General features: G+C 41.0%; 1 protein-coding gene across 2 annotated transcripts in view; it reads left to right on the plus strand.

Moving 5' to 3' along the window:
- Positions 1-334: 334 nt before the first annotated feature.
- The window catches only part of LOC132972469 (endosome/lysosome-associated apoptosis and autophagy regulator family member 2-like), a 52,576-nt gene continuing 38,262 nt past the window's right edge, over positions 335-14,648 (plus strand). For both annotated transcript variants that reach the window (XR_009672914.1, XM_061035326.1), the window contains exons 1-20: positions 335-637; positions 2,200-2,320; positions 3,594-3,783; positions 3,864-4,011; positions 5,026-5,115; positions 5,687-5,792; positions 5,888-6,040; positions 7,061-7,149; positions 7,260-7,440; positions 7,535-7,663; positions 8,211-8,301; positions 8,401-8,503; positions 8,590-8,727; positions 10,231-10,494; positions 10,582-10,755; positions 10,884-11,064; positions 11,239-11,335; positions 11,871-11,972; positions 12,083-12,209; positions 12,392-12,570. Coding sequence is in view for 1 of the 2 variants with exons in the window: in XM_061035326.1 (XP_060891309.1) it covers positions 539-637; positions 2,200-2,320; positions 3,594-3,783; positions 3,864-4,011; positions 5,026-5,115; positions 5,687-5,792; positions 5,888-6,040; positions 7,061-7,149; positions 7,260-7,440; positions 7,535-7,663; positions 8,211-8,301; positions 8,401-8,503; positions 8,590-8,727; positions 10,231-10,494; positions 10,582-10,755; positions 10,884-11,064; positions 11,239-11,335; positions 11,871-11,972; positions 12,083-12,209; positions 12,392-12,570 (2,762 nt within the window). In the remaining variant the exon portion in view is untranslated. The remainder of the gene's footprint in view (positions 638-2,199; positions 2,321-3,593; positions 3,784-3,863; positions 4,012-5,025; positions 5,116-5,686; positions 5,793-5,887; positions 6,041-7,060; positions 7,150-7,259; positions 7,441-7,534; positions 7,664-8,210; positions 8,302-8,400; positions 8,504-8,589; positions 8,728-10,230; positions 10,495-10,581; positions 10,756-10,883; positions 11,065-11,238; positions 11,336-11,870; positions 11,973-12,082; positions 12,210-12,391; positions 12,571-14,648) is intronic.

A 14,648-nucleotide genomic window follows, 5' to 3' on the forward strand; every position in this document is an offset into this window, starting at 1 on the left:
CTCCCTGATGTCACGTCATAGGCGCGTCACAGCCGGTGGTTAAAGGCACACACATAGCTGTGTCAAGTCAGCATAAATGGCAAGGAAAAATACCCGACTTGTAGGGTTTTGCCTTCAAAGTAAAATAAATAAATGGTGCATGTTATGTATGGGGCACATCTCTGGACAAAATAAACACAAATGTGTTGCGTAAACAAAATAACAGCGCAAATATTGGAAAAGGAGTCTTGAAAAAATAAAGTGGTTTGAGGACAATTCCATCACAACACGCCTCATGTTTTTTATCTTTAAACCCCTTTCCGGAAGTACTATTCTTATCCTGCTAACTGGATTGTGGGGAGGCAGCCTAGGAGCGCACAGTCCTGAGGATAATCGCAGGTGGTTAGGGGGGTTACAATCTGCTGACAAGGGACGAGAGGAGCAGGTGTGGAATTGTGTTGGAGGAAGCATCGATCTGACGCAATTTATGCTCTCATATTCAACCCCTAGATCGAGGTTGTCTTCTCTTTTTTCCCCCCCTCTACCTCGATGATCCACAATGCGGTCTTCGGCTCGGGTCGTCGCCAGTTGCGCTCTCTTCATCCTCTGCGCGCTCCGGTTTATTGACGGGGCTAAAGGACAGCGGCTGTGTAGTGAGGTGAGAGATGCCACTGTCGACCAATCATTCTTCATCCTCAATTATCGTTTCTTTTGATTGAAAAAAGGCAAGAAGGTATAAACGCACTGACTGGGGGAGTGATCTGCACTGACAGGGAGTATAGGCAAATCAAATACGATTAAGATTCCATGACACATTTCCGGGCCGATATGTGGTGTAACAATTGAACGAAAGCAATCAGTGACAGCAGTTTGCTCGGTCTCTGAAGAAAACATGGAGGAGTATGAATCTGTGATGAGGTCTGGTGCATGCTGAATTTAACCACTCAGGGGCTGTGCAGGCTGTTATCAGCTTCCTGCATGGACTGGCTTTTCCTTCCCTCTGCTCTGGCTCCACTCAACACCTCCTGAGTCACAACAGACTCAGTCCCAGAGTTGAAGAGTAGCATTCCTAAATTGTTGGCACAAGCTCTGTGTTTATTTTTTATTTTTTTCATATTGGCCGACAGATAAATGCAGCACCCAGATTTAAGGTGTGTGTCGTGCTTAATTGATTTGCTGGAGGGCTGTTTCCTAGGGTGACAAAAAACTGACACTAGAGATGATGCAATGCCTTTCATGAGTAATGAACATAAGATAATGAGGGTTTATTCCACCAGAGGTCAGAATATGTTTTTGTTGATTTCTCATGCTTGAATCACTGCAACCATGACGTTAAAAATATTGAATTTAATTTAGAACCCTTTTTTACATTGTTATTTATAATACATTTTTCACAATATCAAATGACAGCCATGTAAATCTTACCACACACACAACAGCCTGCATGGTCCATGGTGTCAACTATCTGGTTTGGCTCAAGGAGCAACATTATACAAACTGTCAGAAATGAGGCCACCTCCTCTGTAGACCGATGGATGGATGGGTAGTCGCTCTGTGGAAGCGAGACAATCAGGTTGTTGTTTTACTCCAGGCCACGGATTAAATCGCAACATCTTGTGTGTAAATTGGTCAAAGGGTAAGTTCAAATATGTAAACAAAAAAAAACAAAAAAAAAAAACTCTTGCCTGTTTCACTGCTCCCCCAACCCCGCGTTCCCATCGCCGTGGAGATGGTATGTGGTGCACCCGGGGAAACTAGAGTGGCTGTGGCTCTCAAGATAACAAGTGGTCATGCTTTGAGCAGCTGGAAAATGGAAGATAATTTCAGCGTTGTGGCTAATGCAGTAGCTGCATCCATTCAGTCTGCTCTAATTAGCAAAACAGTCTCACCAACAATGACATGTAGGCACACTCTGATTAGGGTGGAGGCCTCTTGTGGTGTTAAATTTATGAACCTGCCTCTCTTTTTTTATATGCTCATAGTAGTGGTCCAGAACTGCTTTGTTAAAATATTTCTTTTCTTTCTGTGTGTGTGTGTGTGTGTGTGTGTGTGTGTGTGTGTGTGTGTGTGTGTGTGTGTGTGTGTGTGTGTGTGTGTGTGTGTGTGTGTGTGTGTGTGTGTGTGTGTGTGTGTGTGTGTGTGTGTGTGTGTGTGTGTGTGTGTGTGTGTGTGTGTGTGTGTGTGTGTGTGTGTGTGTGTGTGTGTGTGTGTCATTGGCAGGCGGACTACTACTACGAGTACACAGAGTGTGACAGCACAGGATCTCGCTGGAGAGTGGCCATCCCACAGAGCCGTGGGGCCTGCACTGGACTACCAGAGCCAGTACGCGGCACTGAGTGCAGTAAGTATTTGTGTGAGTGTGGAAGAAAGTGAGAGATGGTGTGTGTCTGTGTATCTTATCAGAAGCCTGGAATTTCCACCACAACAACTTGACTGACCCTTTTTTTGGATTTCCTCCAGTTAAGCACTGAGCAAAATCACAGGCACAGAAATAACCTCTTAAAGGGCCATGTCGTCTTATTACTGTCTAGCATGAGGTGTAGTTCAATCAGACAGACAGTAAAGTTGAAATGCTAACATCTGCCACGGGGAGTGACATTTGGTCAACGGAGTTTTGTAATTATCAAGATGGAACTTCAGCATTTGTTATATAGCCAGTTGGAGGCGAATGTAGCTGATCCTTACACAAATGAGTGGTTGTGTATCGCCATAGAAACCATTCTAAGGAAAAAGTTATTTATAAGCAGTGTTAATGTGTCTGTGTACACTATAGAAGCAAATATGCATTGCATGTTAATGTGCAGCTATGTTCCCTGACGAAAATATTTTGCATATGTATGAACTGCATAAAATAGAAAGGATTCTCAAAATAGCACGAGGAATGTTAATCAACCTTAATTGTCAGACAACAAAACGAGGAGCCTGCAGCCGTTTGCAGCCGACCCCTTTTTGTCATTTTGTCATTCTTTTTTTTTTTTTGTTTCCTTCTTCCTGTTCAAATTCGTGCAAAATTCTCTGGAATAACTGAAGACTTGTGTCCCCCTACAGCATTCAGAAAAAATTGTCCGGACCATTATACAAAGCAACTGAACCCCCCTCCCCCCCCCCTCCCCTTAATCAAGTTAATTGTTCCTAGATACAATTATGTCACCAAGAAAGAAAGAGTGCCACTTCAGCGATCTGTTCCTAAATCAAATTACATTCTATGGCCCCGTGCATTGTGCCACTTATCCTCAGAGTGCACCAGAGAAACTGCATACCAGCACATGCTTTTTTGTTTTTGCAGTAGTTGTTCAGCATTAAGAGGCACAACAATAGCATTTGATAAGATCAGGTATGAGGGAAAAGATGACACTGACCAAATGTTTCCGGGTGCAGAAAGACGAGGTGCTTCATTGGAGACGCGCACAGGCAGACGCTGTGAGGGGGGAACAGGATGTATGGATTAAGTTCCCTCATCACCGGGGCTACGTTATACTGACTGGTAGCATTCATGAAAATCACTTCCTCACCGTCAGTCTGGGGCCTCTTACATTGTGTGTGTGATCTCTCTGCCAAAATAGTGTATCTTATTTAACCACCTGTCTGTATATCCTCTCTCTGTGTTCCTTCAGCCTTCTCATGTGATGCTGGGGAGTTCCTGGAGATGTCAGCCCAGGAGTGCACCCAGTGTGCAGCAGGAAGCTACTCCCTCGGTAGCGGTATTCGCTTTGACGAGTGGGATTCCATGCCGGCTGGATTCAGTAGCTTAGCAACCTCCCTTGAAAACAGTCCCAGCGGAGAGGACAGACTCACCTGCAACAGGTGCGTGAATAGTACGTGAAAATAATCTCATTATTGGTTGACATTAAAAAAAAATGATGCTTTATCTTGTTTTCTTGCAGTTCTTCCTGGGTGCCTCAAGGAAACTACCTGGAGTCCAACAGGGATGAGTGCACAGTCTCTCTTATTTATGCCGTCCACCTGAAGAAACAGGGCTCTGTCAGCTTCGAGTACCAGTATCCAGACAACAACCTGCTGTTTGAGTTCTTTGTGAGTTTGAAACATCTCTATAACTTCTGAGAAATAACATGGATCTGTTTTAAGTGGATCCTGGGTTTGTGCAGATCGTGGGCCTGATTCACAAAAAGGATAGCACAGCTTTTGCACCTGCCATACCAGTGCAAACGAATCAAAAAGACACACCGTCTGATCCTCAAAATATATGAAAAGTGAACCTCCAACTGTGCTGTAAAGGTCGATGCTGTTTGCGTGTTTTTATATTTAAAAGAGCCATGAAGCAGCTATTTGGGGGAAATTACCCGCTTTCTATGTGATCCATTCTTGGTGAATCAGGCCCAGTGTGTTTGTCGGTCAGATTTCCTGACCCACAAACTTAATGCATAAAGGTTCCTTTGGCAAAAAAAGTGCAACACAATGAAAACAGTCTTCCTAGAGAGGCAGTTCAAACTAATCGTTATAGTTAAACAGGTTTTCATCAGTGATAAGTATTCCCTCCACTGAGAATCAGTATTTTATAATGAAGAATATCAAGTAATATTAAGCTAGAAAAGGTTAGTTCTCAACATCCAGGGTACATCCAAATCTAATCTATTAATCTTTGTTTGCAATCTTTGCTCTTTGCTGCTGTAACAATGTAAATTTCCCCGTTGTGGGATAAATAATGGATTATCTTATCTTATCTTTATTTTTAGTTTACCCTTCTGAACTTCTTGTGTTAAATCTCAAACAATTCACTGATCATAAACGCCCTGAAATAATGGGCACACAGGTGCATAAATCATGCAATTTACAATATATTCCAGAATTTAAAAACACTTTTCAATGAGTTTTGTTGTCAAATAAAAAAATGCTAAAATTTGCTTCCACCTTCTCACTGTTGGTTTTAAAGTGCTTCAAAACCACTTTAAATCTTTGTTGTAGGCCTTTTGTCATAGCAGGCATACTGACACATCAAAACAGGAAAGCAACAACAATAATAATCTTTGCATTGTGTCTTTAAAAGAGCTGAGAGTTTAAGCTGAATGCATTTGTTTTTGTATTCAGATCCAGAATGACCAGTGTCAGGAGATGGATCAGTCTTCTGATGCCAAGTGGCTGAAACTTACCAATCATGGGGAATGGGCAACACATACAGTAAGTGTTCCATACAGACAACAGCTGCACAGTAGGACAGATCATTTGGTTGGGGTAAATGAATGTGTTGAACTCAGGCTTTGCATTAAGACAGTAAAGAGTACACAGAAAATGTGGTTTCACTCACATCAATTACTTTTGTCTCCAGTGTTTTTCCAGCCATTTCTGTAAAATTAGCTTGTGTGTATATTTTCAGCTCCAGCACTGTTAAAATTGTCAATTCATTTTAATGATGGGAGGAGTGCTGATGCAATGTGTGGATGTTCCTTTTCTCTGCCTTAGAGGTTATGTCACTTCTTTGTACATTTTAATGTTTCTAAAATGTTAAATGAATCAGAAAGTAAATCATCTTTTTACACGACGATTTTTATCTTTGCATGCAAGAAGGTACTGTTTTTGGCTTTTTGACTTTATTTCAGAATCATTATTCTCCATGTAAAGATGGAACTATTTCATTTCATATTCATACATTAACTGGAGCAAACTATGCCTCCTTAAATATAACGTCTGAACGGTCCGTGTTCATACAGCCACAGCTTACCTGTTGATAATGACATCATGCATGTTCTAGGTGAACCTGAAATCTGGCACTAACGTTTTGTACTGGAGAACTGGTGGAGTCATGATGGGGACCAAAGTGGTGAAGCCTGTTCTGCTGAAAAATGTTCAAATAGAAGGTAAGGAACATTTATATCATTCTATTTTCCATTTTTTTCCTTAATCATTGATGATTTGATGATTTCCCCATCCTTTTTGTTACTTTGTCCACAAGGAGTCGCATACACGTCCGAGTGTTTTCCTTGTAAGCCGGGGACGTTCAGCCACGACCCAGGCTCCTCCACATGTGATCCCTGTCCTCGCAACACATACTCTGGCCACGGTGCCAGCTCCTGCACCCCCTGCAACACCACTACTCACTATGCAGGTAGGAACCCAATCTGATGCACAGCAAAAGACAGATATGTATAAATAAAATCCAAAATATATTTAACCCTTTGAACAACATAATGAAACTGCAGAGCAGTATTCAATGAAGAAATTGTAATCTCCAAGAAGCACAAACAAGAGTAGAAGTAAAAGTCTTAATTTTTCCAGTCACAGTAGTCAAACTTTAGAAGAAGAAACATGAAATACGCTCTATGTGGAGGGCTGCTGTGATTGCCAGGGAGCAACAGATTTTTGCTGATGATGCAGCACGTGTCAATCTCTATTTATTTGTATAGCGCCAATTCTAGTATGCTCGTGTATTTCTCTGATCCACAGACATATAAACTATATCAATTTACTTGAATCCACTTCCACATGTAAAGCTTAACTTTCCAGGTTTTCAAAATCAATAGCTGAAAGTAACTGTTCACATTTTAGAACTACAAAGATCTGAAAGTAATTTTTTTACATTTCAGATTTTTGAACTTTTTCTAAGGAATGGATATCTGATAAAACTGTTTGTAATTAGAGAAAAAGCATCTACACATCCGCACAACATTTCCTATAATGTGACGCTGTGGGTGCGTGTCCTGTTTAGTGATGTCACTGAGAAGTGACTTGAGAGAAGGTTTGTGTGTTCAGAACAGATTTCATATTTAATTAATTTCTCTTCTTTATGCATTTTGTATGCTTTCTTTGCCCCACTGCTGTTCAGCCTTGTCCCATGTTAATACTGTTTTTCACAAGAGCACACCATTTTTTATGTTCTATAATTTTTTTAATAGCATCTTGTAAGACATTATTTTCTATATGTTTTACTGTATTGAGTAACACTGAATGGTTCTATGTTGTATTTCAGTTTTGTGTTATATTGAAACCTTGATTTTTTTAAAAATATTTTTTGTTTTCTTTACAGTTATTAATTATTAAAAAACAATAGTACCTGTGGTGTGGGGTTCTGGGTATAGTTGCTCTTTAATGATTGTTATTCTTTTGTCTTGACCTTACTTTTTCTTAGCTGAGGGTTCTGATATGTGTAAGGACAGACCGCCATGTTCCAAGAAGGACTATTTCCAGATCCATACAGCATGTGACCAAGAGGGCAAGGTGAGTGAAAAGAGCGTGCCGGATTAAATACACTGAGACATCCCATCTTTGTTATCAGTTTCTCTTCCTCTCCATCACCGTGTGTTTGCATTTCTGTGTTTTTATTTCAGACGCAGGTCATGTATAAGTGGATTGAACCAAAGATCTGTCTGGAGGGAGTTACTGGAGCCCAGTCTTTGCCTCCTGGTGGAGAACGAGAGCCCTGCCCCCCTTGTAACCCCGGTTTCTATAACAACGACACAGCCACCTGCTCACCTTGCCCACCTGGGACCTTTTCCGATGGGATAAAACGTAATGTCTCTTTTTAAGGCTTTTTTTCATCTACTTTAGCTTTCCTCTATGCTGTTTTGCTAACTGTCTTTTTTCATTGTGTACATCCCCGCAGCATGTACCCAGTGTCCTGCAGGTACTGAGCCCACCCTTGGTTACGAGTTTAAATGGTGGAATATTCTTCCTGGGAACATGAAGACCTCCTGCTTCAATGTGGGGAACTCTAAATGTGACAGTATGAACGGTGGGTTCAGTTAGTTTTGTCTCTCTTTATTTTTCCCCCTCCTGAATGCCTCCTTCTAAAGGAATGAGTCAACATAGTGTGAAATACAGACAACAGTTTAAAAGATCAAAACTACCGTTGGTACTGTAAATGTGACCTTGAACCAAAGAGATGGTTAGTTTAGCTTAGCACAAAAGCCGGATGAACAGAAGGATGTTAGCTGCGCCTGAAGCTAAATAAAAGCCGCCTTTAAGCAACTCCAAAGGTTAGCATGTTTTATGTTAAACTACTTCATGGGTAGGTAAAGTAACCTTCTGGTTGACTGGAAACCTCATGGTGCCAATCTCACCTCAGCATTTGTCTACACTTGTTTCCACTAGTTGTGCTAAGCTAAGCTAACATTCATACTAAATGTAGAGACTTGAAGGCACTATCAATCGTCTAATCGAAAAGAGGTAGAACTTTTCCCTAAATATAGATTGAGTTCATCTTGTCAAAATTTATGTGAATGAATATAGCTATGTCCTTAAATAGTAGAATAATGTGGATTTTCCCCCCCGCCCTTTAGGCTGGGAGGTAGCAGGTGATCACATCCAGAGTGGAGCAGGAAGCTCAGATAACGATTACCTCATCCTCAACATCCATGTTCCTGGCTTCAAGTAAGAAATGGTGAAGTGTTTAATTCACTCTGGTTGCGACGCTGTGTCTTTCTTTTTTGTTGCTGTTGTGACTAGTTCCTGTGTTCTCTCTTCTCTCAGGCTCCCTATGTCTGTTTCCAGCCAGTCTGGGACAGAGTTTGGTCGCATCACATTTGAATTTGAAACGGTGTGTAAAGCTGACTGCGAGCTCTACTTCATGATGGTGAGAAAAGCTCCTGAAAGACGCTGCCACATGTTTTTATTATTCTGATGAAGACGAGGTTCATGAAGTGACATGTGTTGTTTTAGGACGTCAACAGGAAGAGCACCACGGTGGTAGAGTCCTGGGAGAGAGCAAACGCAAGGCAGAGGTTCACACACGTCATGACACAGAATGCCTCCGTTTCTTACACGTGGGCTTTCCAAAGGACTAACCAACCTTCAGAGGTAAAAAAAAAAATGATTTACCTACTTTGATTAATATTCATATTTAATTTCAGTTCTTTCGAGTTTTTGTTTCCACAAAAAATCCATGATGCAGTTGTTCAAAAAACGTCCACATCAAATTAACTTAAATAAAAAAAACAGACAGCAACAAAAGACTGTGAACAAACTGTTTTATATCTTTTTTTTTTTAATAAATGCTTTGTGCTTAGGATAGAGAATGAATCCTCCAAATGTGGCTTTGATAATGTGAAAACATCATTTACATTGTTTTGTCTGAGTGAATGTGGAGAGCTTGTGCCAGTGGAAATTGACGGTCACGTTATGAGAAATAAGAAATTTAAACTGTATGTTAAATCCACGGCGATGTTAAAATCTGACAATAATTACCCAAATTCATCATTTTGTTTTTTTCATTTTCATTTAAATCTAGGAAGGTACAAAGCATTTCTGTAAAACTGGAGAAGAAAAAGAAAGGTCAAACCACAAGTGGGACGGCCTTTTTGTCTTGTAAATTCACTCCACACTCGATACACACCACACTCCCTTCTGTTCTGCATAAAGGATCTTTTCATGAGCTGCTGCTATTGCTCAAACCAAACCACAAATCAAACAGACTACTTTGTTATTTGTTATCGTGCTCAGTTACGGGCTGACACTGAAGAGAAGATCTAGTGCGGTGCATCCAGTCCGAATGCCTGCTACTTCATCGTGGTGAATCTTTAACCTGATAAACCTGAGTGCAGGAATGAGGTAGATTTCAGATGAGGGAAGAACAGCATCTTTTTCCAAATCACCATGAAGTTGATTGCGATCAAATTATTTGGAATTGGTTATTGTTTAGACCACTGGAAGATGTCGGTATCTGTAGTGGCAACTTCACTCAAAACAAAAATAATTTTGCCACTTCTTGCAGGACTAGAAGTTTCTGACTCGTAGGCTACTTTTCCAAAAGACACATTTTTAAGTAATCCAAAGATGAAAGGTGACAGATTTAAAGTGACAAACAAAAGACGGTTTATTCCTCAAAAAAAGAAAAAAAAGAATTGCAGTTTACAAAATAAGCTCTTTTTAAATATCACGCATTAACTAAAAGAAAACCGGTCAGAAAACTGTTGCTCCTCGTCCTGCTCGGTAGAATGCCGTCTCGTCTGCGTATTTATTCACCTGTTCCCACATGGCTATTTACGCCAATTAGCTGCGCTTTACGACAGCAGGAACACTTTGCAGCAGCACTTATAACCACACAGACCTTCTAGAAACACACAATGTTTCAATATGTAATAAATATAAAAAATGTAAATTAATTCTAAAATTCAAAACCAAAAACTTTATTAATTATGAACATATAAATACAAAATTATACTAATGGGCAAATTATATTTTTATATTAACCTGTTGTCCTCTATGGCTCTAACAGTGTCTTTTCTATGTATTTTCTCAGCACACACTGAATCATTGCTGCACTTCACATTGTACCTGTTTTTCTCTCGGCTGCGCTCTCAGGTGCGCAGGCATCTCAATGACATGGCGCGAATCTACTCCATCACGGTGAGTAATGCTGTCGATGGGGTGTCCTCCAGCTGCCGCGCTTGTGCCCTTAGCACCCAACCCTCCAGCGCCGCGTGTGTGCAGTGCCCACCCGGACATTACATAGACACGAGCACCAGCCAGTGCACAGAGTGTCCTCACAACACGTACCTGGTGTCTCATGCCACGCTGGGCCCAGACGCCTGCAAGGCCTGCGGACCAGCCAGCATGAGCGACAAGGTTTGTTACACTCAAGATTAATTGTTTATTTATTGTATTTAATTTTTAAATTTTTTACACCTGTATTTCTGTGTTTTTTCTTCTCAGGACCACAGGTTATGTTACAGCGACTGTCACTTCACACACACAGAGGGAAATGTGACTCTGACTTATGACTTCAGCCTCCTCGGATCTGTGGGATCTCTGATGAACGGTCCAAGCTTTACCTCCAAAGGAACCAAATACTTCCACCATTTTAACATCAGCTTGTGTGGAGGACAGGTGTGAAGAGCTGAACACACACACACACACACACACACACACACACACACACACACAGAGAGGATTTACTGCCTTTTGCATTAGTAAAGCATGCGTTTGAATGCACTTCCTTTTTATCTTTACATTAGGGTCAGCTGGCACTGTGCACCGACAACGTGACCGACCTCTCCGTCACAGATACCCAGCAAGGCGAAGGATCCAACGCCGTCAAGACCTTCATCTGTCAGTCGACAATAATCCCGGCTAATGGACGAGGCTTCCACACGGCGCTCGCCTCACAGTCCATTAACCTGGCCGACACGTTCCTGGGTTAGTGACGTCAGAGTGTTTTTTTTATTTTGGCCGTCATCGTTTTAAAAGATGAGAATGTAATAATTATTGTTAAGTAAAGGTATTTTAATGCTTTATTTACATCGCTGAAAATAAATCCAAATACTCATTAACTGTACAAACATGAAGCTTTCTCTTTTATATTATTTACAGGAGCAACAGTAAACGACACACTCGATGGAATAAAAGCGAGTCCTGAGCTGTACCCCCAGACCTCCAAGAAAGTCCCTGATGTTCATTTCTACTACAGGTACCTCGTTGTATCTCCTTTTTTTTTTTTTATATAAACACATGTGTAATGTGGACATTAAGAATAACACAAAGGAACCTTCTGCGAGTCGGTATGATGCGAAGCGAGAGCTAGCATGGTGGGGGGGGGGGGGGGGGTTCTAGGACGCCGGAGCTAACTGCTAAGCCTAACTTAGACAGGACACCGGTAGAGAGAGGAGCCCCAAAATATTGATGACAATGATGTCATGGCTCTTGCTGTCCATCCATCTACACAACTGGGTAGTTGGGGCCTTAAGGGGCCATGTGGTAGAGAAGGTATTGCATTAACTGAGCAATACTGTTTGTGTTATGGTGACCACAGGGCCATGTGTTTATTATCAGTAGGGCATGAGGACATAATTGGGATGAGGGGTTTCCTCACTGAGTACTTAGGGCACAAGTATATTGACTGTTATTTCAAGCGTGGTGATGTTAAGTCCTGATTTTATTTTTAATCTGTTTTGTCTTTTCTCTGTTGTGTATATATAAATGTATCTTGTTTTTTTTTTGGCCAGGTCCTTAGAGCCAACCTCCTCTTGTGAGTCAGGGCGGAGCGCTGTGGTGACTCTGCGCTGTAACCTAGAAAAGAACATGAAAGGCGATCTCTCAGTTCCCAGGTATGATATCCCTGTCAGTGTTCATTTGTTCATATGATATCAGTTACAACCTCCACTGGTTCCTTTTTATGTGGTTTGCTCAGTAACGGCTTGTGTTTGTGCTATCGCAGTCTGTGCCCTGCAGGAACCTGTGACGGCTGCACCTTCAACTTCTTGTGGGAGAGCTCCGGAGTCTGTCCCACATGCACGGAGAGAGACTACCATCAAATAGAGGGAGCCTGCAAGGGAGGACAGCAGGTGTGTGTGTGTGTGTGGACACAACATTTACAACATTAATACTGGGATTACTGGAGTACAGATTGATTTTGGTTCTTGTGGAAAGCAGACTGGGTTTTGGAGTTAAACACTGTGCTGACTTCCAGCTGGAAGTTGTGGTTTTTAAAAAAAATGATATTTATAACTTAAATGTCAAATCCTAGGACCTGCTGTATGTGTGGACGGAGCCCAAGCTGTGTATGGGAGGCGTGACCTTGCCTGAAAAGAAAACCTTGCCCTGTGAGGGGATGGAGTTCTGGGTCCGGCTCGGTGCGGGAATGGGAACCTTCACCGCAGTGCTGCTCGTCTCCCTCACCTGCTACTTCTGGAAGAAGAACAAAAGGTAAAACCGTTGACTGGTATGTGAAGATGGATGAAACGTCTCCGCCACGTTCCTGTTTTACTAAATATGAAGAGAAGTACTGCCCGCAACAGGCACGGACATATTGCACTGCTGACGCCATTTGGAGCCAGATTCGCACGTTTTAAATGACTTAAACAGCATCGCTCAGGGTCAGTACAGCCCACATAAGAAAAGACTCTAAATGTACAGAGCTGTCAATCATGGCTTTGTTGCATTGCATCATTAAATTAATTAAACAGACGATTCTCGGAAAAAGAGAATAACTTATTATTGTGTTTTGGCTTCCCTTTCAAGGAGCTGTTATGTCATCCATCTTTTAATAGCGTCAACGGGGACAACATTCGCATAACAGCTATTTCCTTCCTTTTTGTCCTCTCGTCACGTTTTCCCTTCACCTTCTTTTATATATTCTTCTTTCCTGCCTCTCTTTTCCTCTCTCCCTCTCTCCCTTTTTATTTCTGCTGCACTTTTCTTTTCCTTCCTGTTCTGCTTTTCTATCTGTAGAGGTTTGATCTTGCCTATCAAAACGTTTGAGCCACCGTGGGTTTATCCGAATCGTTCATTTACAATACATATTCTGGTCGTCTACAAACACTTATTCCATTATAACTTGAAGCCAGGCTAAATACAGCGGTCAAAAACTGTGTGCCTCTCATGGTAGGCTGCTCACCTGTCCGTGATGAACCCTTCCTCTACTTGTAACCTTCCCAACACCGAAGTGAATGTGCCACCTACTGTGACCACAAGGAACTACCATAGAGCACACATACATACTGAACGCACAAGTGGCTCTAACACTGTCTTTCCATACTTCTGCCTCCTCAGCGCCTTCTCCTCTTCCCAGCTTATTTATTTATTTATCAGTTTTTGCCAGGGGCGATACATGTAGGCATTGTAACATCTAAATTAAAGTCCAACAGATGCAATAGGACTTCTGGCTCATTTGCAGTCCTTGTCCCTGGTCAGGCTTTTAACATACTGTATGCATCACTGATTGCACAGCTCTGGACAGCTCCCTATGTCAATACTGTTCATTTACAACTCTGTTTTTTGCACATTTACATCTACCTCCAGCAAAGTATGTTTTATTTAATCTTTCATATTTAAGACTAGTAATGTTTAGTTAAATCCTGGTTGTATATATTCTCATTATTAGTTTTTATATTTTTAGTACTTATTTACTTTGTATTTAATATTATATTGTGTTTATTTGCCAATATTCAATCAATCATCAATCAACTTTTATTTGTATAGCGTCAACTCATAACAAGTGTTATCTCGAGACACTTTACAAGAAGCAGGTAAAATACCTTACTAATTGTCTGTTAACATTACAAAAGAGCAGGTAAAAAGACCTTACTCATTGTTATGTTACAAAAAGCAGGTAAAAGACCTTACTTATTGCTATGTTATAAAGATCCGGCCTATCCATCATGAGCACTTCCTACAATATTGTGTGTTTGGATAACCTGCTGCTGTAACGCCACAATTTACGTGTTTGGGATCAGTAAAATAATTCTATTCTATTCTATTAGGAAATAAAACATGATAGAAAAACACTGTAAATCAGACGTGAAAAACTGACGACTGCAGCAGACATAAAAACAAACTGTAAAGCAGACACAGACACGCAGATTGATGATAATGTCTAAGAATGAGAATTAAGAACGATAACTGAAATAACAACTATGAACTAATAAAAGTAAAATATGCCTTGCTGTAATAAAACAAGTAATTTTGTTTTTGCAGGTTTGCCTCTGTTTAAGCCTAGTTTCACCTCTGACCTTGGAGTCAGACTTGGCTGGTCTACAGACTTCACTAACTGCACCTCTTGTGATCCTTATCACCTCTTTTTCCTTTCTCACCTCCAGAACTATTTTCCTTCATTTCGCTTCCCGATCCCGTATCACCAGCTTTCTTTTATTCTTTATTATCTGGTCCTTTCCTCCTAACTTTCTCTCTGTGGATGTCTTCTTCTGCCATCAGTTTATGTCAATACTTACAGTATATGGACACATGATTCCTCTTATATATTTTTTTTCTTGTGGTGTTGATTG

The sequence above is a fragment of the Labrus mixtus genome, chromosome 4, assembly GCF_963584025.1.
Source record: "Labrus mixtus chromosome 4, fLabMix1.1, whole genome shotgun sequence".
Taxonomy (NCBI): Eukaryota; Metazoa; Chordata; class Actinopteri; order Labriformes; family Labridae; genus Labrus; species Labrus mixtus.